This window comes from Gastrolobium bilobum, unplaced genomic scaffold (assembly GCF_033153095.1).
Source record: "Gastrolobium bilobum isolate Gb01-03AN ecotype WA unplaced genomic scaffold, APGP_CSIRO_Gbil_v1 utg1487, whole genome shotgun sequence".
NCBI classification, from domain to species: domain Eukaryota; kingdom Viridiplantae; phylum Streptophyta; class Magnoliopsida; order Fabales; family Fabaceae; genus Gastrolobium; species Gastrolobium bilobum.
In genome coordinates, this window is record NW_026899081.1 from 160,222 (window position 1) to 184,658 (window position 24,437).

The 24,437-nt window shown below is 37.1% G+C and overlaps 3 protein-coding genes and 1 non-coding gene across 6 annotated transcripts; 2 read left to right on the forward strand and 2 right to left on the reverse strand.

The window, feature by feature from the left end:
• The first annotated feature begins 1,838 nt into the window (after positions 1–1,838).
• On the forward strand, positions 1,839–9,668 carry LOC133287058 (protein DETOXIFICATION 46, chloroplastic-like). 2 transcript variants are annotated; one of them, XM_061484610.1, is made up of 15 exons: positions 1,839–2,079; positions 2,110–2,331; positions 2,434–2,528; positions 2,943–3,051; positions 3,183–3,238; positions 3,544–3,599; positions 4,046–4,184; positions 4,304–4,441; positions 4,525–4,593; positions 4,704–4,814; positions 8,243–8,371; positions 8,765–8,842; positions 9,203–9,274; positions 9,344–9,403; positions 9,488–9,668. In XM_061484610.1, exons 1-15 carry the CDS (start codon positions 1,881–1,883, stop codon positions 9,587–9,589), a joined length of 1,635 nt encoding a protein of 544 aa, XP_061340594.1. In that variant the 5' UTR covers positions 1,839–1,880; the 3' UTR covers positions 9,590–9,668. The 2 variants fall into 2 exon arrangements, with proteins under 2 accessions (XP_061340594.1, XP_061340593.1); XM_061484609.1 differs by having other exon boundaries at positions 1,839–2,331.
• Positions 9,669–9,857: 189 nt separating this feature from the next.
• LOC133287060 (uncharacterized) lies at positions 9,858–12,116 on the reverse strand. 2 transcript variants are annotated; one of them, XM_061484613.1, is made up of 5 exons: positions 11,549–12,116; positions 10,573–10,785; positions 10,425–10,484; positions 10,254–10,341; positions 9,858–10,167 (listed from the first exon to the last, which is right to left on the reverse strand). In XM_061484613.1, the coding sequence occupies exons 1-4, from the start codon at positions 12,107–12,109 to the stop codon at positions 10,264–10,266; spliced, it is 912 nt and encodes a 303-aa protein (XP_061340597.1). In that variant the 5' UTR covers positions 12,110–12,116; the 3' UTR covers positions 9,858–10,167; positions 10,254–10,263. The 2 variants fall into 2 exon arrangements, with proteins under 2 accessions (XP_061340597.1, XP_061340596.1); XM_061484612.1 differs by having other exon boundaries at positions 9,859–10,341.
• Positions 12,117–12,234: 118 nt separating this feature from the next.
• TRNAP-CGG (transfer RNA proline (anticodon CGG)) lies at positions 12,235–12,306 on the forward strand. Its single transcript has one exon. It is a non-coding gene; the product is annotated as a tRNA-Pro (tRNA).
• Positions 12,307–22,411: 10,105 nt separating this feature from the next.
• LOC133287032 (uncharacterized) lies at positions 22,412–24,070 on the reverse strand. The gene is made up of 4 exons (XM_061484582.1): positions 23,406–24,070; positions 22,990–23,124; positions 22,763–22,904; positions 22,412–22,594 (listed from the first exon to the last, which is right to left on the reverse strand). The coding sequence occupies exons 1-4, from the start codon at positions 24,068–24,070 to the stop codon at positions 22,412–22,414; spliced, it is 1,125 nt and encodes a 374-aa protein (XP_061340566.1).
• Positions 24,071–24,437: the final 367 nt, after the last annotated feature.

Below are 24,437 nucleotides of genomic sequence, written 5' to 3' on the forward strand. Positions count from 1 at the left end.
CTTGGGCCTTTCCTCAATCATATCCCAAAAACCATATAGTAAAATTTTAAATCCAAGACTCATTAACTCATCATGTTGGAGAAGGTGGGTTGTGCTTGATCTATGTTATTTTTTATTTTTTTGGTAAGATATATAATATATTTTTATTACATAGGTTATTATTATACAGCATGAAAATTTAGGTTACTTCGTATGTCAGGCAATCATATTATAAATTTTTTGTTGAAAGTAAAAGATGATAATCTAACTTATTGTTATACAATGCTTCTAGATTACATAATAATCATCGTACAAATTTTAGGATTTTCAAAATTGGATCGGATCGGATTTGAAAAAAATTTCAAACCGAATGAATGATTATATAAATGGATCGGATGATTTTTACTTCTAAAATCAATCCAATTCAGACCGCGAACACTCCTATTATTATCTTATTTGGTTAATGGAGAAAATGTTAAAGTGAAATTCTCTGTAACAAAGGGATTTAATAGGTTTTGTATCCCTCTCATTATATTTCTTATTTTAATAAAGAAGTCGATTTAATTTTGATTGATAAAATTCTTATAAATATAAGGAATTACTTGATTATTTAAAAATGTGTTGTTATATTATTTAATAAGTATAACATTTCCTTTAAATGATGTGGCAACATAAAATTTGGTATCAAGTTAATATCATATAATATGGGTTAAATTCTAACCTCTATAAATAAACCAATGACAAGGGACTTCAAAAAATTGCTTGAGGTTATAAATTCAAATTCAAGTGTCATTATTGTATAAAAAACATAGGTTAAATTTCTATTTTACGAAGTAATTTAATGGAGTAACAGTAGAAAACTTATATATATATATATATTTTTTTTTGATAAATTGAAAACTTATTATTTGATTAAGTGGATTTCCACTCATTCTTCAGATTATTCAAAAAAAAAAAAGTAAGTATCTTATGTATTATACACAATTTTTTTTTTAATTTTGGTGAAATATAAAAATATATTACAAAATATTTAAAATTATAAATTCTTTAATAAGTATTTTAATTATAAAGAAGATATAAAGTTTAAGTGTTTTAAAAAAAATAACATATATTATTGTTTAACGATAAATAAATCAAGATATTAAATTATCCTAAAAAATGTATTTTAATTTAGGGATAAGATATTCTACCTATATTTTTAGAATAGGTATGAAAAAAGGTAGATATAATATTTTTTTCTTTTTTCTTTTTCTTTTTTTGGTAACATATCTTATTCCTTTAATTTAATGTATTTGAGTAAAATTACCTATTATTATTATTTTGGTAAACTAAAACTACCTATTATTATTATTATAAAATAAGAAGTATAGCTTTTTTTAAAAGGGAAGGATATTGTAACAACCAATTAGTGTTACTACCAATGAATTTCATTGTTAGATCGATATGTTGATCCAACAGTTATATTTATTTCCATCTTTGTATGGTTATGATTTCTCATATTTAATGATTTTCTCATATTTAATGCGAAAGTATTAAATATAAAAAATCATAACTATACAAAGATAGGAATAAATATAATCGTTGGATCAACATAATCGATATAACGATAAAATTGATTGATAGTAACATTGATAATAATACTAATTGATTGTTACAGTCTCCTATCTTTTTTGAAATAAAAAAATGATACACGAACATATTAATAGATTTTAATGTTATTACATTAATGTGGATTAAATTCAAGTTCTCATTCAATTAAAGTTATTGAGTTAACTACACAAAAAAAAAAAAAAAGTTATTAAGTTAACGAGGAAAAGTAAAACCGTCACGTTTGTCCGCCGTGAATTTTGTAGGAGGGAGAATTTGGCTTTCCCTTCCCTCCACCAAACCAGAGAACAAAAATGGCTTTCAAACTCCAATCAATGGCTCTCGCTCGCCCTCGCCGAAACCCTAATATCGTTTCACCTTCTACGTCTTCAACCTTTTCAAACCATCATCTTCCTCCTCTTCATTCCTTTGCACCTTCCCTTCCTCCAAATTTATGCCTCTCAGCGTCCACAATTCATCGCACTCGGTTCGTTATCGCTAGCACAACTCGAGGTCAAGAACTCATTGAAACTTCAACCGAAGATGAAGGCCAAATCAGTGAGGCTTCTGAAGAAGACAGAGATGAAGAAACAGTTAGGCATGGTGAGAAAAAGGAACTAGCAAAGCAAGGTATATGGAGTCAGATGAAGGAAATTGTCATGTTTACTGGACCTGCAACTGGGCTTTGGATATGTGGGCCCCTAATGAGTCTCATCGATACAGCAGTTATTGGTCAGGGAAGCTCAATTGAACTTGCTGCTTTAGGTATTGATATTCATAAATCGCATTTATCATTTCACATTATTTAGATTATCATTTAACAATGGATAATTACAGAGTTATCTTACTTTAATTTACCGTGAACAGGTCCAGCTACAGTTGTTTGTGATTACATGAGCTACGTGTTCATGTTTCTATCAGTTGCTACTTCAAATATGGTTGCTACTGCCCTTGCCAAGCAGGTTAGTTTCCCAAAAAGATTGATTAGTTTAGTAGTGGTCAAATTAATGTGTGATTAGCTCTTGCAAAAACTTTTTTCAATTTTTTCAAATTGAAAAAATTGTTCATGAATGTTATGACATGTTTCATTTTATATGTAACGTGTGTGAGAGGACAACACAGTATTATAACATGTATAGGCAGTAATGAGTCAGCTAGGTTGGTTGATATATGTCATTTCGTTATAATCTTAATATTTACAACTTAACATTCAATGCTGCTGTACTTAAATATGTGGTAATGTGTTTATCACTGCTTTACCTACTTAATTGATTTGACTAAATCTACTTGATCATGTAGACTGCAATCTTCACATCTACCACTTTGTGCACTTTTAGGACTTACATTGCTTTTCACGAATACAAATGTTTGTGCAGGATAGAGAAGAAGTGCAGCATCACATATCTGTCTTGCTTTTTATTGGTTTAGCTTGTGGCTTTGTGATGCTTTTGTTCACAAGGCTATTTGGTGCTGCAACACTCACTGGTATTGAAAATTGAGTGCTTTAGCCATTTGTGTTCTTCAATACATTTTGGATAACAAGAATTCGCTTGTGCTGAAAACGTAGGCGGAGCCAATCCCGTAGCTGATGGTTTTGCTTTTGATGCCTTTTTCAGCTTTCACTGGCCCAAAGAATGTACATATAGTATCCGCAGCTAACATTTATGTACAGGTTTGTTTTTATGCAATTATATATCCTTTTATACGGCTGCTATTCTTGTTTTATAAATTCAAAAAGCTACCTAACATTTTATGGAGGAAAGTAATTTAAGGCTCCGTCAATTTCCATTTTCTTGAAAATGGAGATGGAAGGTATTATAACAGCATTTTTTTTATGAATGGATCAAAGCTTGTAAATAAGATTCTGCTTTATGTTTCTTAATCATTTATTTTTGAAAATGATCAAGCTATGTTTTTCTCCTTGGCTTGATTTACGACAATGACTTTTCAGTTACAATGAGTCCTTTTTTATGTTAGATTCGAGGCTTGGCATGGCCTGCTTTACTTGTTGGATGGGTTGCTCAGAGTGCAAGGTGAAAATATGCTATTGCTTTCTAATGTGTGATTCTATGAAGTGAGAGGTTGCAAATTTTGATGTCAAATCTGAGATACTGCTTTTGAGTCTTGACATTCTATTTCATGTAGCAGTTGATATCAATTTTGTTGAAATGCCATTCAATATAATGTAGAATTTGTCTTGATATTTACTTAGAAATTATTGGCTAAAATTTCCTTGCTTTGACATTTCTGAGATAGCAAGGTTATTTTATCAATAGTTCCTGCCATATGTCGAAGATATCCTGTCTGTTTCTTATATTTCAAATGAAAGTATGAATTTTCCTCTTTCTGGTTTTACCTAACATTTTTTTATCTGTGTGAGCAATCTTTTTTAAATTACTCTTACCCTTAGCAGAGCTTAATATAATACGGAGTCTCAAACTTTGCTTTGTATGATTTGAATAATATTCGCATTCCTCAGTCTTGGTATGAAAGATTCTTGGGGACCCTTGAAGGCTTTGGCTGCTGCTAGTGTTGTAAATGGCATTGGTGATATACTTTTGTGCACCTATTTAGGCTATGGAATTGCAGGGGCTGCATGGGCTACAATGGCATCACAAGTATGCTGAACAAATTCTTATGCATCATAATAAATTAAATTGTACTGTATATGGTTCCAGCTAATTTCCAAGTACTCAGGTCATTATATATTGCTTTTTCCTTTCCCTTTTGCTTCTAGATTGTTGCTGCTTATATGATGATTCAAACTCTAAACATGAACGGATACAATGCATTTGCCTTCTCCATTCCTTCGGGGAAGGAACTTGTGATGATACTTGGGCTTGCTGCTCCTGTATTTATGACAATGATGTCCAAGGTTGTATCTAGTATTTTACTGGATTTGTAGCTTTATGTGGAGTAGTCTAACATTTTAATGTAATTTAAAGTTCTGATGTTCAGGTGGCTTTCTACTCACTACTTATATATTTTGCTACATCAATGGGTACGCATACAGTGGCTGCTCATCAAGTTAGTTTTACTCTGTCTCCTGTTTTGTGACATATTCCTTCCTTTGCTTGCTTTCTGTGCATTTTTAGAAAACCAAATTCAAGGCCAGTGATAAGTAACGCTTACTTCAGGTCATGCTCCAAACTTTTAGCATGTGTACAGTATGGGGTGAACCTCTCTCCCAAACTGCTCAATCATTTATGCCCGAATTGATATATGGAGCAAACCGAAGTTTGTCCAAGGTTAGTGTTTCTCATTCACATTGTCACAAAACTTACTTAGATGCCCAAAGATTTCTCCCCTGTTATAATAGCCCATCTTAGTTATTTAGTAAATCAAGTGTAATTAATTAATTAAACATGTTGTACTGAGTGAAATTAAGTATAATGCTTAATTAAATGAATCTGAGTCACTTTGGAGTTAAAAGTGTACTCAGTGAAAATTAAGGGGTATAAATGGGTACTGGTGAAAGTGCCCAAAATATAAAAATAAAAATAGTAATATTCCTAGAATAATATTCCAGACTTTTGGGTAAAGTTTGGTAATTAATGGAGTTGAGTAGATAGACGAACCAATACCCACATGTTACCACTTAACCTATGTTAAGTGATAAAGTAACCAAAAAGAACCCAAATCCCCCCATTTCCCCGTCGACGCCAGAAATAGAAAAGAAGAAAGGAAGGAGAAGGAGATGGAGGGAAAGGGAGGAAGAGAAAACCTAGAGAGAGGAAACCTTAACCGATTTGAGTGATTCAAAAGCCTAAATCGCTTAGAATCTCGCCCTCTTTCATAATCCTAGCTTTGTTTTGAGTGGGAGTTATTGGGGAGAGAGATATCAACCCTCCAAAATTCGCCCCTTTTGGTGAGAGTTGGGGTTTTGGGGTGATTCTCTCCATTGAAGCTTGAGGAGCCATCAATCCTTGGTTGTGTGACCATTGGTGGTAAGATTCTAACCCTTGAACCTCATGATTCCTTGAAATTTGCATGAGTTAGGGTTTATGAATAGTAAATTGGGATTTTGATGAAATGTAGTTGAATTTGCTATGTTCTAGGAAGAATGAGATTTAGTGCATGTTGTAAGAAATGCTAGGAATGACATTTAATCGGTGGAAATGAGCCTAGATAGTCATTTGATAATTGTTCATAATATTGGAAAGTTCATGCTTGGATTGGTTAGTATTCTAGCATGTTGAACAATTGGTGAGTTGAATGATTGATTGTGTCCTAATGATGTCTAGGATTGAGACATTTGGACCGACCGTGAGTGATCAACCGCTTGAACAAGCTATGGAGCTTGAGTAGCTCATTGGAATTGGTAAGCTCACACTTGTGTGGTGTTTTGAATTGAGTATTTGATGGTTGATTGTGAAATACTCTTGGATGCAATGTGTTGATTGCATTACACCATGTGTAGGTGTTGGTTTTGGAGTAGAGTATTGTTGACATTGGTGGTGAACAAAGGTCGAATTGAAGCTTGAGGTAAGCCTTCGGACCTTGGGTGTAATTCCCTTGACTGTTCTACCAAGCCTTGAAAGGGTGGAGGTTGTGATTGTGTATATAAATGCAATAAAATAGTGTAATGCTTTGTTATACGTATGTGTATGCATTTGGTGTGGCATAGGATGGTGTTTCCCTATGTTGGTATGTTGCATGACGATGCGTAAATCATACTTGGTAGTTAGCTGGCTAGTAGGACTATTTGCATCTGAGTTTCCTTAGGACAGCTTGAGAGCTCGAGGGATTTCTCCTGGAGATGTATTGCACTTTGCATAGATATGTATTTACTGCATTATTATTGTTATTGCTATTACACTGATATGGAACTGTAGGGTGGAGAGATGCTCCAAGGACCCCTGGTTTACTGGATATATTCGTATATCTCACCCCGTGTTGTGGGGACCCCCTTTCAGGTAAGGATGCTGCAGGAGCCTCTGGTGGCAAGTGGCCATATCTGGATTATGCATGAAATATGGCATTTCTTTGAGATTATGCATGCCTTTTGTAGTTGACATGTATAGGATTTTATTTTGAAAGCCCATGGTCATTTGTATATCTTGATTCATTGGATGAACTTAGCCTATGCTCATGCCTTTAGTTACACCTTTTGTTGATGGGAGCCAAGGGAATGATCATAGTGTTTTGTAAGCTAAGTTCTATGATTTGTAAAGGATATGTAATGTAAATGATGCCTACTTGAAATTCAATATATGCATGCTTGTTATGTATTGAGTTGTTGAATTGGTTGGGCTGAGAATCAATTAGGTACCTTTTGTTTAAACTGGTAAACGATGAGAAAACAAAGGTCATGCTGCCCAAATTCTAGCTAAATCTCATGAGGAGAGGTTGGATGAGTGCTAGGATTTAGTTTTGGGGCATGGACAATTGGGGTTTGTAATGGGGATGCATCTTCCCCTAGGCTTGGACTTGAAAAATGTGGGAATTGGAATTCCCTGGCAGCGCGCCCAAGCGCCCTGCTGCCCCTGCGAGTGCCAATGCATTCTGCCTCCTCGCGCTGGAGCGCCCAAGTGGGGGCTTAAGCGCCCAGGATTGCGCGCTGGAGCGCCCTGGCGTGCGCTTAAGCGCCCTTTGCTGCAGAAAGTTGGGATGCTTACTGTCCCCTCGTGTTTTAGCGCCCAGGGTTGCGCGCTTGAGCGCCCTGGTCCGCGCTTGAGCGCCCTTAGCCACTGAAGGAGGAGATGCTTCTGACTCTGCGCGCTAAAACGTCCCAATGGGAGCTTAAGCGCCCAGGATAGCGCGCTTGAGCGCCCTGATGCGCGCTTAAGCGCCCATCCACACTGGAATGCCTGATGCTTACTGCCTCCGTGCGCTTAAGCGCCCAGATGGAGGCTTTAGCGCCCGATAGCGCGCGCTTGAGCGCCCGGTAGCGCGCGCTTGAGCGCCCGGTAGCGCGCTGAAGCGCGCGGGGCCTGTGACCAACACTCTCTTGTGTTGCTTCAAATTGTCCTAACTTGGGCTACAGTGCTCCGATTTGAGCACGGTTTGAAGCCACGGGTAGCTAATGAAGAAACCTACAATATAGTAGAAGTTGTGAAATAAATAAGAAGTAAATTAATGGTTTAAAAATGGAAAATGAACATGATGTTAAGCTTAATTTATCTGTTTCCGCAAGGTAATATGGTTATGATCACGATATTGGGTATTATAAGTTCGGTATGTTTTAAAATGAAAAATTTATCCGGATTTTAATTGAACCCATGTGATTGTAACTGCGCTTAATATCATAATGCGATGTTAACAAACCGGTTCTAGAACGGGGTGTTACACCTGTCCTCATATCTCTAGTTTCTGATCTCTCTGATTCCTACTTGACGTTCATGTTATATAAAAGGATCATTTTTTTAGTTGGGAAAGATAAAAGGGCAAACCCTGGTACACAAGACTCCCCGACTTTGAAAAGATAGGAGTGAGGGTTTATTATATGCAGCCTTACCCTTGCATTTTTGCAAAAAGGCTATTTGCCAAAATCGAACCCGTGACCTTCAGATTACAAAGGAGCAACTTTACCGCGCTCCAAGGCTCTCCTCTTAGTTGGGAAGAATAGTTTTATAAAATGATATTCTGTTCTCTTTGCTGATCAGTGTTGTCTTATGAAATGATATTCAATTCTCATTTCTCAGTCATTCTTTTTGAATTTATTTAATATCAACAGGCCCGATTACTTCTCAGGTCTCTTGTGATAATTGGAGCTACACTTGGGTTTTCGTTAGGGATTGTTGGAACATCAGTTCCTTGCTTATTTCCCTACATTTTTACCTCTGATCAGATGGTCATCCAGGAGGTCAGTTCTTTCTTTTTTTTAACTTCGTTTGCTCTACTCTTTCATTTTTAATCCTTTGCAACTATGTTTCAAAACATCAATAACATCAGTATGTTATTTGTCCTGGTTTATTTTGTTCCTTGAGAGCTTATTATTTTAAATCATAGTCTGCATTAGTACACAGCTTTACCGTTGTATTTTTACAAAGATGCAGTTTCCTAGACTCTTCGAGTCTCAAAGGAGCAATCTTACCATTGTCCCAAAACTTGCCCTTTGAATCGTAGTCTGCATAACGAGCTCTAAATAAGCAACAGAGAAAACAAATGGGAAATGCAGAGATTTTTAGGAATTTTAACGTAGTTATGGAATTCAGGCAATTGTTAGCTGTTAACTACTGTATTTGTAACCATGCAGATGCATAAGGTGTTGATTCCATACTTTGTGGCACTGGCTGTGACACCACCTACTCACAGCCTAGAGGGAACGTTGCTGGTATGTTCATTTCATCTTCTATAAATATGAAAGTAGGCATATTGAAGTACTATTGCTTCTCACAAGCTTTTAATGTCCTAGGATGTTCAAGGACTTTATCCATGGAATGGCTCATATATTCTACTTTTTTCTGTTGCGTAAAACTTGCTCAACTAAATTCTGTTGTTTGAACATAAGTGAAATTTAGCGGATACTATGATATTATTCCATTATATGGTAATTAATGCATAATTTCACGACAATTTAACTTTGTCACCAACAGCCTAACTTGATATGTGGAATTACTCATTCAAAATAGGGCACCTGCATGTGTTATATAACAACTGCTATTGTAACTTCGATGTATCGTTACTCATGCAGGCTGGAAGAGATCTAAGATTTATAAGTTTATCAATGAGTGGATGCTTTTGCGTGGGTGCACTAGTATTACTGGTAACGACTTTTTCTTGATCTCCTGGTGTACTTAGTAATATTGCTTGACCCATTTTGTCGTGATCCCAGATCTTGAGTAGCAGATACGGTTTGCAAGGTTGTTGGTTTGCCCTTGCAGTATTTCAATGGGTAAGAATAAGCTCCAGAGCTTGCATCAAGTTAAGGTATTAGTTCTTGAAATATTCTGATTTGCAACTCTTTAATGGTTGTTAGGTTCGGTTCTCAATGGCCCTCCAGCGCCTTCTTTCTCCCAATGGCATTTTATACTCGGAAGATATAGACCAGCATAAGCTGCAAAATCTAAGAACTTCTTAGTTTAGGAACTCGGTTTTATGTTTATAGTCCATGACACACATTACGAGGATAGAAGTACGTTTAGTTGCTCGCAAATCAGTATTAGGAAATCAGCATACATTACATTACAACTACATTGTTATACGATGCAGTGCAGCAAGGTACTGCCTCAATCTTCGTCATGTATTTTAACGTTTGTAAACTGGACACAGAATGCAATTACACTAATTGCAGCATGCCAATCAGGAATTGCTTTATCTTTTTCTTACATTACAAAGAGATTGTCTAAGTCCTTCGTTGCCAAAAAACGATTGTTCTTGGAACCAAGCATAGTTAATAAGGGTTTCTGATATTTTGCACATTGGAAGCAGGCAAAATTCAAAGTGACAAAAAAAAATGTAATCAGTAAGATTTCAGATTTAGTAATAATTGCAAAATGCTAAATATTAATCGCAATAGAATCTACTGTTTGGTCCTTCAACAAACCAAACAAAACACAGCTCAAGACATGTCACGTTCTCCAGCTGAGGTCAGAAGCACATTCCGTCATCGTATACAAGAGCTCCTTGATCCAAAATGATCTTCAACAGAGTTTTCCCCTGCCAATAAAATATCCAGTACCTTGAGCATTGGTTTCTCTCCATGCAAAGCATCAAGCATGTATAGGCCGAGCACCAGAACAAACCTCGACAAAATTATGTTGTGTTTGACCTACTGCTTCTCGCGTTCCATGATGAACCACGCCGCGAAAATTTGGGTGCTTGTTCTTTACTCTGCAGTTTCATAAGAATATCAGCGAAATGTGCCAAGTGACCACAATAATTTATGCATAAAAAAGTAAAGGCGCAACCTTTACCTTGTTTATATGATTCCATGATGAACCTCTCCTAAATAATTTGGGTGCTTGTTCCGTACTCTGCAGTTTCATAAGAATATTAGGAAAACATAGCAAGTGACCAAAATAATCTATGCATAAAAAAAAAAACCAAAGGCACAATCTTCACCTTGTTTGCCTTTGCCAGTTTTGATTTTAGTACTCTTTTATGAAAACGTTCACGAACTTGCTTCTTCTTTTCTTCTGCCTTCAATTTGGTGAGACTAGGCCTGTATATAATCATAGTTCGACCAATCTGACCAACAGCCACCGAACCAGTTGCTTCTTCCAACTGCTTCACCACATCATCTAATTCACCTGGACAGCTCCGGTGTATTTTAATCTGTAAGTGCCATTCAAAATTGCATGCATAAATTAATAGGATCCCAGTTTTCGAACAAGTTCACACTCTTACATTTTACATGGCTAGAAAGCCAAAGAAGATACACAAGATAAAGGCACAATAGACAGATTATAATCGCTACAAAAATTACTCTGTGCAGTCTACAACAACCTAATGTAGTGGTTATACGAGTTAAAATCCACCAATACATTAGTCAATCCCGCATTTTGTTTTAGGCATGCAAAGTAACGCAATCACCAGCACTCAATATAAAAACCATTTCAGTAACAATCAGCAAACCAGAGGCTAAAGGAAAGCTGTCAAACACAGTGTGTATGTCCATGCTTTGCAAAGTTGTGATTTAGGACTTTGGACAGTTGATGGTAGTAGTTACTTTAGAATTCATTTTATGGTTCCAAAGTTGTAATAATTAGCAACTTCAAGCAAGAATCAGTAGCTACTACCATCAACTGTCCAAAGTCCTAAATCACAACATAAAAGCACGTAGTAATTAAAATGTAAGGTAAAGATTTTAAACATGAGAAAACTACTTTGAGAAGTAGTCAACAAGTTAAACAAACAATCCAAGAGAAATAAATTTTATGAATTGGAAGCATAGCAAAAAAATGAAATACTAGCTTAATAAAACCACATTTACCAGCTTAGGTTGCAACTTGCAAGGAAAATTGGGGAATTATTTTAAAGAACACAACCCCTTGAAATACGGTAACCATTGGCATAGAGAAATTAAGGAAATTGATACCTTGAGAAGCTCGTTTGATTCAAGGGTCTCAATGAAAGAGGTTGCAACATTAGGGGTAACACCAGACTTTCCAACCAACTGGGTCTTCAGCTTTTTTCCCAAACTGTGCGCATATGACACAAGCTCTTTCCTTTCTTTCACAGTGAGACTCGGCAGCTCCAACTTCAATTTCTCCTCACGATTTCTCTCCAACGGAGACGAAGTTGAATCCATTTGGGTATCTTCAAAATCGCCTCTTTCAGTTTCCAATTCATCTTCTGCAACCTCTGTTTCTTCACCGTATTGTTCCATTGCATCATCGTCTTCTGCGGATTTTTCCGCTTCAACAGCAGTAAGGGAAGAGGAAGAGGAGGTGGAGATGGAGAAGAGAAAGGGAAAAAGGGTTTTTCGAAGCGGTGGAACATGGATTTGTCTAAGGCGCGTAGATAGAGCAATGGGAGAAGAAACAGTTAGAGGTTTGAGAAAAGAAATAGAAGAAGAATAAGAGAGTGATAGTGATGATGGTCTCGAATGAAGAAAATGCCGAAGATGACATGTTGGTGCTGCTGCTGTTACAGCCATTTCTGTTTTCATGTTCAATTATCTTAGTGGGTTTTAGGATTGGCTTGGCTCAATTATGAAGTTGGCACAATAAGATTAGCTATTTTTATGAAATATAATTTCTCCATGAAAACCTTCAGTGGTTAGGGTGTTTGGTCTAGTGGTATGATTCTCGCTTCGGGTGCGAGAGGTCGCGAGTTCGATTCTCGCAACACCCCTCTCTTTCAAATTAATTTGCTTATTTTTTGTCATCAAAATATAATGTTAAAAAGGAGTAGCCTTAAGCTCAATGTTATTAAATTTAGAGTAAGGCTTTAACTTTTTAAATTGAAGACGTTGTTTTGGGTTGAAAAATTAAAAAATTATAATAAAAAAGATTATTATAATTATAAAAATACCTTGATTTTCGTCTCAAAACGATGTCGTTTTGGGCTTAATGTAGATAGGTTATCTATATTAATTGTAGAAAAAGCTAACCCTTAGAGTAAATATCATTTTTGGTCCTCAGCAAATTTTAGGATGTCCTTTTTCGTCTCTAGCAAATAAAAAGGTCCATCGTGGTCCCTAAGAAATTTAAAATGGACCCAATTAGTTGAAACCGTGGTCCTCACAAATTCAAAAAAGACTCATATTAGTCCCTAAAAGGACTAAAATGGATCCATTTTGAATTTCTTAGGGACCACGATTAACCTTTTTATTTGCTAGGGACTAAAGCGGGTATCGTAAAATTTGCTGAGGACCAAAAAAGATATTTACTCTTAAATTTACATGAATAATATTAAAATATAGAACTACCTCATTTGCTGCTCTCAATTTGATCATTCCAAATGTCTGGATTTCTTGTCTAGTTGTCTCTATAATTTAGTGATATTTTCTACAAATGCAATTAATTAACTCTCCACCTCTTGCATATACTAACTTAAACATTAGAGATGATGCAGGTAAATGCACTATACTATACCTTTTCATCATAACACATGGCAGAGCACCGACTAAAGTACCTCGATCGACTACGTGGCAGATGTTCACTCTAATCATATAGCAAACACTCGGTTCATCTTTGGCAAAACTCTAATTTTAAAAACTACTTGTTGTATATTTTATTCTAAAATTAATGTCTTTCATACTTTTTTGATTTATTGTATATTATTCTAATTTCAAAAACTACTTCTTGTATATTATTCTATCCTTAGGTTTCTATTCACCCGTTTCTTTCTACCCATTAAGCAATAATATTTCCTTTTAGTGGTAAACTTTCCTACAAACTTGCCATAAAATAATTAATTATTAATTTATTTTTGCAAACAGTCAATATTTTCATAAATAAGAGCAGTTAACTTTCATCATTTTGTAAAAGAAGATTGTACGTTCAGAAAGTGAAAAGTTCGTAGGAAAAGTACGGTAGTTAGTATTATCGGAGCATATTTTCAATACTTTTTACTAAAAAAGAAAGAAAATAAGGGAAAATAATCATAAAAGTATAAATAATATAATTTTTTTTTTCATATTTAATAAAGGAAGTATAAAGTAGATACATCAGCGACATTGAAAATATTTTCGTATTATTGAAGCATATGTATTTGGCTTTAATAAACTCTATAAAATATTGGTTGCTTATAATTGATGAATTAATTGAAGTAACGAACAACTTACAACTATTGAGTTTATTGAGACATTAATCAAATTTAAAGAATGTAATACGCCACACCAAAAAAAGAGAGAATGTAATACCGGAAAGAATTTGGCTCCCAATTTTGACGCGTGACATCATTTGAAAGCCACGGATAGTTCTAAACAACGGACATTACATTTTACTTCTGTATAACGGAAATATTTAGTATGGTCCAGGATCATTGAATATTTTGGTGCTCCCTCTCACATTATTACTTTTTTCTTTTTTTTTTACCCTTATTATTTTCCTTCTTTTTCAATTTTACCTTCCTATTTACACTAAAGAACCACCTAAAAAATAGCGGTCCTGATTCACTATAAATAATCTCATGTATAACATGTTACATAACCATATCGTCAAACTTAATTATCCGATTGATTTGCATACAAGTTATAGAGCGACAACCACACACCATTGCACTGAGGCTAGGGTCCAGCATCTGGGTTCGAAAGATGAATTAAAGGATGTACAATAGTTTTTTTGTTAGTTTTATTTTATTTTATTTTATTTTATTTTTGGTACATATAAGGGGCATAACCCCAAAACAAAAGAACAAACAAAAAACAGAAACTAAAAGAGAAACTAAACAGACAGACAGAAAACATAAAGAGACACATTAACCAGGATCCAAACTATCTGCCTCCATAAGGTCAGCCAGATCCGGATGAGGAGAGGAGATAAGCTTTAGACCATACTCATCATCAACAGCTTTTTTAGCAATCCAATCCGCACACTTGTTGATTTCTCTAGAGATATGAGTCAAGAACACACTCCAATCTCTTCGAAGACATGCTCGAATCTTAGCCACTAGAGGTAGCTTTCGAGTAACCTTACTATCATTAGTAAGTAAGCTAATAGCTTGTAGAGAATCAGATTCAACTGTAATAATTCTGTAACCAAGGTTCCAAGAGACCTCCAAACCACAAAAGATAGCCCACAACTCAGCATTTAAAGGTGAGCATGAACCCAAGAAGAAGGAAAAACCACCAGCCCAACAGCCAAGACTATCTCTCAACAAGCCACCACAGGTTGCTCTCTCCCCCACCACTGCACCATCTACATTGAGCTTTAACTCTCCCTCCATAGGCCGAGACCAAGATGCCAAGCTGGGCAAGGGATCAATAAGTTGTGTTCTACTATTATTTGATCTGCTCAAGTTGTTTTTTCCCTCAAAAAGTCTAGAAAGGAAACTGGAAAGATCTCCAGGTCTAACAAAATTCTCCTCATGGATCTCTTTATTCCTCCAGATCCAAAGATAATAGCAGATAAAAAAGAATGGGTCTCTCCAGTCGAAGGAACAAACCTTGTGCTGACTCAAGTTGAGCACCATCCAATCTTTGAACTCCATATCATTGAAGAAGCCAGATGGCAGGGGCTGTACTAATGGCAAAGACCAGAATTGTTTAGCTTTAATGCAATCTCGAACCACATGAAGGCATGTCTCCACTCTATCCGGACAAGAGGTGCATCTATCAGAGCTGTTCCCCCATTTTGCAGTCCTCTCTTTAGTTAAAAGCCGTCCATGATTTAATTTCCACATGAATAGCTTAATTCTTTCTTGACCACTCCAATTCCAGATTCTTCTCCAAGTACCATCAATGCTATTTTGGGGGAAGTCCATCAATCTGTTGTATGCCATCTTCACAAGAGATAAACTAGGACTCCAATCTTTCCAAGATAAGCAGTCTGACTCCTCTTCAGCCTTCGGATTGGGAATAGCAAGAATGGTATTACAAATTTTTGGATTGAAAAAATTGCTAATGTACTCATGATTCCAACCTTCTAAGGAATTAAAAGTACTATGAGCAATTTTGAGCTCTAAATCAGAAACATCAGGGGCTTTGTTAGCATAAAATAATAAATTGTGATCAAGACCAGCCCACTTATCCAGCCAAAAAAGAATGTTCTGACCATTGCCAATCTGCCATACCAAATTTTCCAGTGCAGCAGGCCAGATTTTGCAACGCCCTCGCCAAAAATGGGAGTCATAAGGTTTAGCACTCACCTCTTTAGCAATATCTTTCTTTCTACCATATTTCGCCAAAACAACTTGAGCCCAAAGTTGCGAAGGAGCATTGATCAAAGACCAGATACTCTTATGCAGGAAGGCTTCATTTTGTTTCTTTAGGTTGATGATCCCCAGACCCCCTAGCTCCTTAGGCAGCTGCAGATGCTCCCAAGCAACCAAATGATGACTTCTATGATTGGTTGTATCTCCCTAAATAAAACTTCTTTGGATCTTCTCAATGTCATTACAAAGAGCCACCGGAAGAGAGCTATTCTGCATACTGAACATAGGAATGGCAGAAATTACAGATTTGGCTAGAATAACACGATCAGCCATGGATAAACACTGTGTCTTCCAACCACTGAGCCTACTCTGGACTCTTCCCATGATATCACTATAGTGAGTCTTGCTAACTCTACCATGTTTCATCATATAACCAAGATATCTACCAATATTTTTTGTTCTAGTAAATCCACTCTGTTCCACTATCTCCTCAGCTAGCTCGTTTGAGACATTCTTAGAAAAAAATATATTGGATTTCATCATACTCACCTTTTGACCAGATTCTTCACCAAAAGAATTCAAGCAATTCATAACAGTAGCTATCTGACTTGAAGATGCTTCTGCAAACAGAAGCAAATCATCACCAAAAAGAAGGTGTGAGATGATAGGACCATTTTTCCCTGCAGTCATACGCTTCCACTCTCTTCTATCCACTGCATCAGCTATAATGTGAGACAGTTTCTCCATGCAAAGAACAAAAATGTAAGGGGATATGGGGTCCCCTTGCCTAAGACCTCAACTAGGAGAGAAAGTTCCAGCCTTAGCTCCATTCCAAAGAATCTCCAGATTAGTAGAGGTGATGCTACACATGATTATATGAATAATAGCTTCAGGCAAATTAATCTCCTTCAGGACTTTGTTGATGAAACTCCAAGAAATTCGATCATAAGCCTTCTCAAGGTCTATTTTTATAGCAAAAAAAACCCTTTTACCTTTCATCCTACTCATAGAATGAATCATCTCCTGAGCAATGACAATGTTGTCCTGAATCTGCCTGTTGGGCACAAAACTAACTTGATATGGAGATACTAATTTCTGGAGGAGAGGCTTAAGATAATTCACCATTAATTTGCTAATGCCCTTATACATAACTGAACACAAAGCAACGGGTCTAAATTGTGAGATCTTTTCCGGTTTAATGATCTTAGGAATCAACACCAAAAAAGTTTTATTCAGCTCCTTGATCCTCTCTGGTTTAGACCAGCAGGCTCTCACACACTCACAAACCTGCTTACCCACAATTTGCCAATTTTTTTGAAAGAACAGAGCTGGGAAGCCATCAGGTCCAGGTGCTTTTAGAGCACCCATAGAAAAGAAAACCTTTGTAATATCTGCATCCGAAAATCCCCTTTTCAGCCCTTCCAACTCATCACTATTCAACTCTAGCCATCTATTCTTAGTGGAGATCCAAGGTCTGTCCGAGCACTCTTCTGTATACAGCTTCACAAAAAATGACAGAATTATATTGAGAATATTAGCTTCCTCTCTCACAATGTGCCCTGCATCATTTTTCAACTCCAAAATTTTATTCCTAGCTCTCCTTATGATTGTGGTAGTGTGATAAAAGGAAGTATTACGATCACCATCCTTTATCCACTTACATCTAGCCTTCTGAAACCATAGTGATTCTTCTTGTTCAAGGACCAGATTCAATTCTTGTTGAATGGCTACTTCCAACTCAGCATTAGTATCATCCAGATCACACAGACTGTTCAACTGGATTTCATTAAGTTTTTTCAGCAAGAAATCTTTCCTTATCTGAATGCAACCAAAAACCCTTCTATTCCAGGATTTCAACTGGTCCTCCAAATTAGATAGGCTGTGAATAATAGGCTTATCTAAACACCAAACATCCTGCAGAAAGTGAGGGAAAGAGGAATGATCCTGCCAAGCAGCTATGAACCGAAAAGGTCTACTATTCCTATTAACCACTGGAGGAAACAGAGATAACAAGAGAGGGCTATGATCAGAATTCAATCTACGAAGAGTTCTGACAAAAGCATCAGCAAAACTATTTCTCCACTCCACATTAGCACACACCCTATCCAGCCTTTTAAACACTCTGTTTAGATGCAGCCATTTAGGGCCTCTCCAAGTGAAACAAGACCCTCTGCAACCAATGTCCATGACCTTGCACTCATTCAGAACAGCAGAAAATTTCAAACACCTAGTCAGATTAAAGGGGGCACCACCTCTTTTTTCTCTTGTAGATGCAATCTCATTAAAATCCCCCATCATCATCCAGGGACCCACCACTGAGCTACCAATTCTAATCAGGTTCCTCCACAAGCCTTCTCTCACTTCCTCTTTAGGAGAGGCATACACAATAGTCAGCAAAAAAGAAAGCCCAGAACTAAGATAGCAATTCACATGAATGAACTGGTTAGTTTTCTCGATGAGAGAAATAGAGCAGAAGTCTTCCTTCCATAACAACCAAATTCCCCCAGAAAAACCAACAGTTTCCTCAATCACAGCATTCTTAAATCCAATCTGTTTTATTTTTTTCTGAGCTAAAACACCACTTATTCTTGGTTCCAAGATGGCAACCAAACCAACTTTATGTTTTCTAATAAAATTGCAGAGGGTTATTTTAAATTGCTTCTTAGCAGCCCCCCTACAGTTCCATACTAAACAAGTCATTGAGAAATCATGTTTGCACCAGGATTACTAAGTTCCTGGTTACTCTCCATCATCTGTTCAGAACTCAGAATCTGTATCTCTCTCCATTTCCATACCTACCATGATCTCAACACTAGATGTTTCCATCCTAATGACTGAACCCGAAGAGACATCCTCACCTATGTCTTTCCCAGCTACATCAGATGCAGACTGCTCCTGCCCAGAATTGCTAATGGACTTAGCAGAAGCTTCACACTTTTCTCCCACAACAGGGCCATGGATACTTTTTTCAACAGAAGAAAGGGCTTCCAGCTCTGCACCACAAGCAAACACTGGAGCACCACTGGGAGATTTACCTTTTTTAGCACTCAACTTCCCCTTAGGAATGGAGGGCACCACCTTTGATTTCTCCTTAGACCCCGAACCTGATGCTTCCGAATTAAAAACAAAATCAGCAGTAGCCTCCTTGGTCTTCCCTGTTTCATCATTGTTTTTATTACTCCCTTTCTTCTTACTGAGAGTAGAAACTGGCTTATACACACGGCCATTCAAGCAGGAATGCTGAGAGGAATTATTTTTTATCTCCTTGGGTTTTGGATTACCCCCTCCAAAAACAGGTTTCATGTTATACTCCCTCACCTGCTCACTGTCCTTTCCTTTCCCAGAAACTCTCCTTGTGGGAGAAGGTTTATTCATATTTGTGATATTATCTCCAAAGGTTCTAGGACCCACATTTCCTTTAGAAGCAGCAAATTGATTCTTTTGTTTCCTCCTCTGAACTACCATCCAGGGGCCAACTCCCTGATTCATCTCAGGCTTTTCTGGTTCCTCCTTCCTGATGTCTTGACCAATATTAACATCCACTGGCCTAACACACTCAGGACAGTTATCCACATTATGGCCATACCGACCACACTTCAGGCAAATCAGAAAAAGACCTTCATATTCAATCCTGAAAATATCATCCTCCAAGTAATACTCTCCTCTCAACGGTTTGGAGAGATCAAGATCAACACAGACTCTAGCAAACTTACCTCTTTCACCATTAGAGGTATTTTTGTCTACTTTTATAACTTTACCTATAATATTTCCTAAATGATTCAGGAAAGGATACTCACAGAATTCCTGTGGAATGCCAGGGAGACGTATCCACGCTGCTACTCTATGGATGTTGGCCTTTTGAGGGTTGAATCCTGGCTCCCACTTCCTTATAGCAAGGTAATGCCCCATCAGCACCCATGGACCACCCGTAAGAGCAATACTGAGATCTTCCAGATTGGCAAATTTGACTGAGAAAAAGTCATTCCCCAGATCAGCAACCACAATCGATCCTGACTTAGCCCACAAACTTTCGAGTTTGTTCTTCATATACATGACCCCAACTTTCTTACCTAGGAGCTTCACGATAAGGGCATTTTTCCATGGGCTTCTCATCCTCTGTTTAGCCTCATCGGAACACCGGATTCTAACAGAACCATCCGCTTCCAAAATTGTTTGAAACCCCCAGTCAGAAATTTCCCCTTTCAGGGGATCAAGAGATTCACCCAAATCTTCCATAAAATCTTCCATCCCTCAAGCCTCCTCCCCCGCAGGACATTCGTCTTTCCTGAGAGCATCAGCAAAGGATCGATGAGTTCCAGCTACGGGGTTGTTTGAGAGAAACCTCAAACCAGCACCTCTGTTCGTAGCATCAGGTGAGAACTCCTCACCAGTCTTGGATCGTTTCACACTTTTTCGCAAATTAACAGGAGAAATAGAAGAGAGAGATTGTCCACCAGCAGCAATCGGTGGAGGACCACCGTGAGAAATTAACGATGACATCATTTTGAACCCTAACAGAGAGAAAAAATCGCACGCGTGAGATTCACGCACCTAACCCATTCGAGACCCCTGAAAGTAGGATTTCTGATTCTGAATAATCTATTTTATTTTATTTATTTAATGAAATCAACTTCAATCTCCACCACCGTATATTTGCCATATATATGGTGCCATATGGTCCACCAGACATCCCTAATGGACTGAGTTAATTCAACCATTACAAATAAACTCTGAGACCATTCTGAATCCCGAACATTAAGACATGGGAGTTCAAAATTTCTTCCACTTTTTAGGACTTCCATCTATGAGGTCTGCACCTTGTTTATTTTCAATCAAATTAAATTAATTCAATCACTCTTGAATATTTCAATAATCTCCCATTTAAATGAGAAACTCACATTAATATGTATCCCTCAATGAAATCTCTAGTCAAACACTTGACTCGCACACGCCAAACTCGTCTATGATATCATTACTACACTGCAAGAAAAACCCAATTTAAAAAAAAAAAAACCTATCATCCACACATCTAAGCAACAATAAATCATAAATGAATCTAACACCATATCTATTTTAAAGCCACATCAATATGCTCCATTCACTATAAACCTAAATACCATTCTTATGCAACCAAAGGAGTTCAAATTAAGGGATCCATTCATCCACACAACAATGAGTTTAAACAACAATCCACCATTAATTAATCTAACACATCACATCCTAAAACCTTAAAATCACATTAATACACTGTATCCCCTCGATGAAACCTTCAGCCAAACTCTTGATTAGCTCGGGGCAAACCCGAAGCCCAAAATTAGAAACACTACCATCCACTACATCAGTAAACCTAAATAATTATCCATCATGAGCGAGCCCATCAAATACTCAATTCAGCAAATCATCCAGCATATGCCAATCAACTATATCTTTTATACCACTAAGAAACACCCCTATAATGGACCGAGTTAATCTTTCCTAAGACATTAAATTCGTAGACTCTTTTATTTATTTGATCTTCACTTGACCCATTATGAAAGATTTCATGAATCCTCTTACTTATTGGATGCTCACTTGAGCTATTACCGATCAAAAGGAAAGTCCATCACTTTCGAGTGTGAGACATATATAGCATTCACGTGTAGTTGACGTTGACAATAGTACTCATATGGACGCCTCTCGTAATTTGCAGGAACTAGATCTTAGATAGTTGAATCTCAACTCCCCCAGGTCTTTTAAGGACAAACACACGCCTTAATAACATTAACATAAAGAGTTGAAGCTAGGTGTAGGCTCAGCTCCTTATTCCTTTTTATCGGAAACATAAACATGAAAAGGTTCCCATATGTCGAAGAGTTGAAGACAAACAAGCTCTACTTTCCAAATGGCCATCTTCAGAGATTATATACAACCAATTTTGCACCATTTTAGTACAACTTCGAAACAGCAAAACACCCTTTTGGCAGACCACTTACTCTGAATGCTTCAAAAGGGCAAAAATCTTTTGACCCAACAAGCACAATCCTTAAAAAGAACATAAAGCATCGAAGTACTTAGCAGCCGGCCCCCTCAGACACGGAGACCTTTGACTTAGGGGCATATGCCATGCCTTCAGGCGCTGACTAAGATTCCACAACGCTAGAAATCACAAATTTGCACCAAATATTTGAAATTCTACTGCGAGAAACAACGACATAGCCAGAAATAGAAACAAAAATGACACAACACAATGTAAAGTTATTCCCTGAGCTTTAAACCAGGCTAAGCAGATTTCATAGGGTACAAGCTAAAAGGTTTTACACACACACATATATCATATAGAGAATAGTCTGATCCATCACCTAGCACTAAAAAGGCTCGATCTTATCCACGAGAAGGGTGGACCCCACCACATAACCTCGGTGATCCAGTGGATCTTAGGATCAGGTGGCCAAGCTCCACCCAACTATTCGTGGCATGGTACACAACATAAAACGTGACAGAGTTCATAACAGCAACATATGAAATGGTAGTAAAACCTTGTAACTAACAGCAACCAGAACAGAAGAACATAAACCGAGCTACAGATGATAACACAAGAAAAATAGAAAAAGTCATCAACCAGGGACGGAAGCTATGTCATGACACAACCCCTTAAAGTTGCTTATCTGATATAGGAGCCTCTTCTTCCACTTGAAACTTCTTGAGGCTTGACAAGCTTCCCTATCGTCCTTTCATTTCCCTTGATTACACCATCCCGAGGTGGTGTAAAGCACACAGGCAACACTTGCTCGGAATCACAGGGAAAGTGCATAGTTTCGAAGTGCTTCTCTAATTCCTCTTTTCCCTACATTATCACATTTCAATTGAGTCCAATAAATTAATCCCAAACAAAAAAGCAAATAACAAAGTACCCGTTTCATTAAAAAATAATAATAAAAATAAAAATAAAAATAAAAAAATTATGGTTTATTAGCAATGATGATGATTTTGAGTCTAGTCCATTCGACCATACCTGGAGACGTGCAGCAACAACTTCACGTATCTTGTGTGACTGGAACATGTCCCATTTCATATTAGAGGCTGTTAAAAGAAACTTCCAAGCTGCCTTGGGGTTTGTGAAGTTAACAAACGCGTAGCCCTTGTTCAACCCGGTTCTGCAAAAAAATTATCATGATCAAAAGTTCACACTATAAAAAAGAGCTAGCTGAACATCATAAGATATTTGTACTTGTAGCGTACTTGAAATCTATAGGCAAGTAAACGAAATCAAAAGCTAAAATATTGTGTTGTTCGCCATCCTCTTTTTCAGCTTCTTTATCTCTTTGATTCTCCAACATACAGTGATTGTCCAAGAACTCTACCAGCATATCTCGTCTGCGAGAATCAGGAAAAATAAAAATAAAAATAAATACTAATGTTATGCTACTAACCATTAATAAATGTAAATGCAACTAAATGATGGCTAAAATTGAATATTGAACAACAATATGCGCTAATCTCAAGAATTTTAAGTAGCTAAACCGTCTTATGCTTGGAGAAAGAAACTTCAAAGCTTTAAAGATTAACCCCTTTTTTTAAGAAAGAAAAAAAAAACAAAAAGTCACTGAACCAAAAAACTAAGAATATGAAGGGTCATTGGATGTAAAGAGACATACGTGTACTTGCTAGGAATGTTTCGAATCATAACAGTGGTTTCCTCTCCATCAACGCGCACGGGCAACAAAGGACAACATGGTTTCTTCCTACGTAAAGACCTAAAGTACTGATCTTGAGGATGAAACAACCGTTGGTTCTTTAAATGGCCACATTTGTTGTCTTCAACGATGTCTTTTCCCTTCCTCCTCCATGTGTAAGCCTGTAATCTCAACTCATCTGAACGGCAACGATCAATTCTTCTTCCACAACTTATAAACGCTTTAAAAACCTTCTTTTGAACAAGTCCTTTCGAATCAGCTACTTTAGACCCAGTCACCACTTCCTCCTTAGGTTGTTGTTGCACTACATGGTCTTTCAGAGGGTTAGGATCTTCAGACATGTCAATAAAACGAGTTGGTTCAGCTTCAGAGGATAACGATGGCGAGAAAGGAGCGCCAAATAGCTGGCTAGGGATAACGGAAGTTGGTGGAAGTGTTGTAGCGGGGTAATAGACACAGAGGGGTTGGAGTGGGTCATGAAGTTCTTGTGAAAGAGAAGAAGAGAAGAAGAAGTAGTACTGTTGAGAAGAGAGTAAAGTGGGAAAACTAGGCCAAGAAATCGATGGCACCTGCAAGTTCGGAAAGAACTCGGGAGCTTCTGGATTTAAACTCTCTCGAGGGACCATGGTTTCAACAGGAGACTTCAACTTCAATTCCCTACCTCAAATTTGAAGTTTGAGGACGCTGATCAGTGATAAGTGCTGATTATATGAAAACTTCAATTTCAACTTCTGAGGAAGGAAAATTTAAAAAGAGAGAGAGAGACATAGAACGTGCAAAGAATGGGAATAGGGATTATTATGGTAGGGAGACTGTTGGTTGCCCCTAAAAATGAAAGAATGGGAAAGGAAAAGGAATACATATGAGTAATGATTATACGAATATATGCTAGCATTTAATGCATGGATTTGGGAAATATCTTTAGTATTATGGTAGTATTGAAAATTCGGTACATCAATATATTTTTTTACTATTTTATCTTTCCTTGTAGGA

Coding starts and splice junctions, on each gene's coding strand:
- LOC133287058 (XM_061484609.1), top strand. CDS start 1,881: ATGGCTTTCAAACTCCAATCAATGGCTCTCGCTCGCCCTCGCCGAAAC. Junction 3,600..4,045: donor TGGGTTGCTCAGAGTGCAAG/GTGAAAATATGC, acceptor CGCATTCCTCAG/TCTTGGTATGAAAGATTCTT. Junction 9,404..9,487: donor CCCTTGCAGTATTTCAATGG/GTAAGAATAAGC, acceptor AATGGTTGTTAG/GTTCGGTTCTCAATGGCCCT.
- LOC133287060 (XM_061484613.1), bottom strand. CDS start 12,109: ATGGCTGTAACAGCAGCAGCACCAACATGTCATCTTCGGCATTTTCTT. Junction 10,786..11,548: donor AATCAAACGAGCTTCTCAAG/GTATCAATTTCC, acceptor TGGCACTTACAG/ATTAAAATACACCGGAGCTG. Junction 10,485..10,572: donor AACTGGCAAAGGCAAACAAG/GTGAAGATTGTG, acceptor ATGAAACTGCAG/AGTACGGAACAAGCACCCAA.
- LOC133287032 (XM_061484582.1), bottom strand. CDS start 24,070: ATGGTCCCTCGAGAGAGTTTAAATCCAGAAGCTCCCGAGTTCTTTCCG. Junction 22,905..22,989: donor TACTTGCCTATAGATTTCAA/GTACGCTACAAG, acceptor ATTTTTTTGCAG/AACCGGGTTGAACAAGGGCT. Junction 22,595..22,762: donor TTGTTGCTGCACGTCTCCAG/GTATGGTCGAAT, acceptor GTGATAATGTAG/GGAAAAGAGGAATTAGAGAA.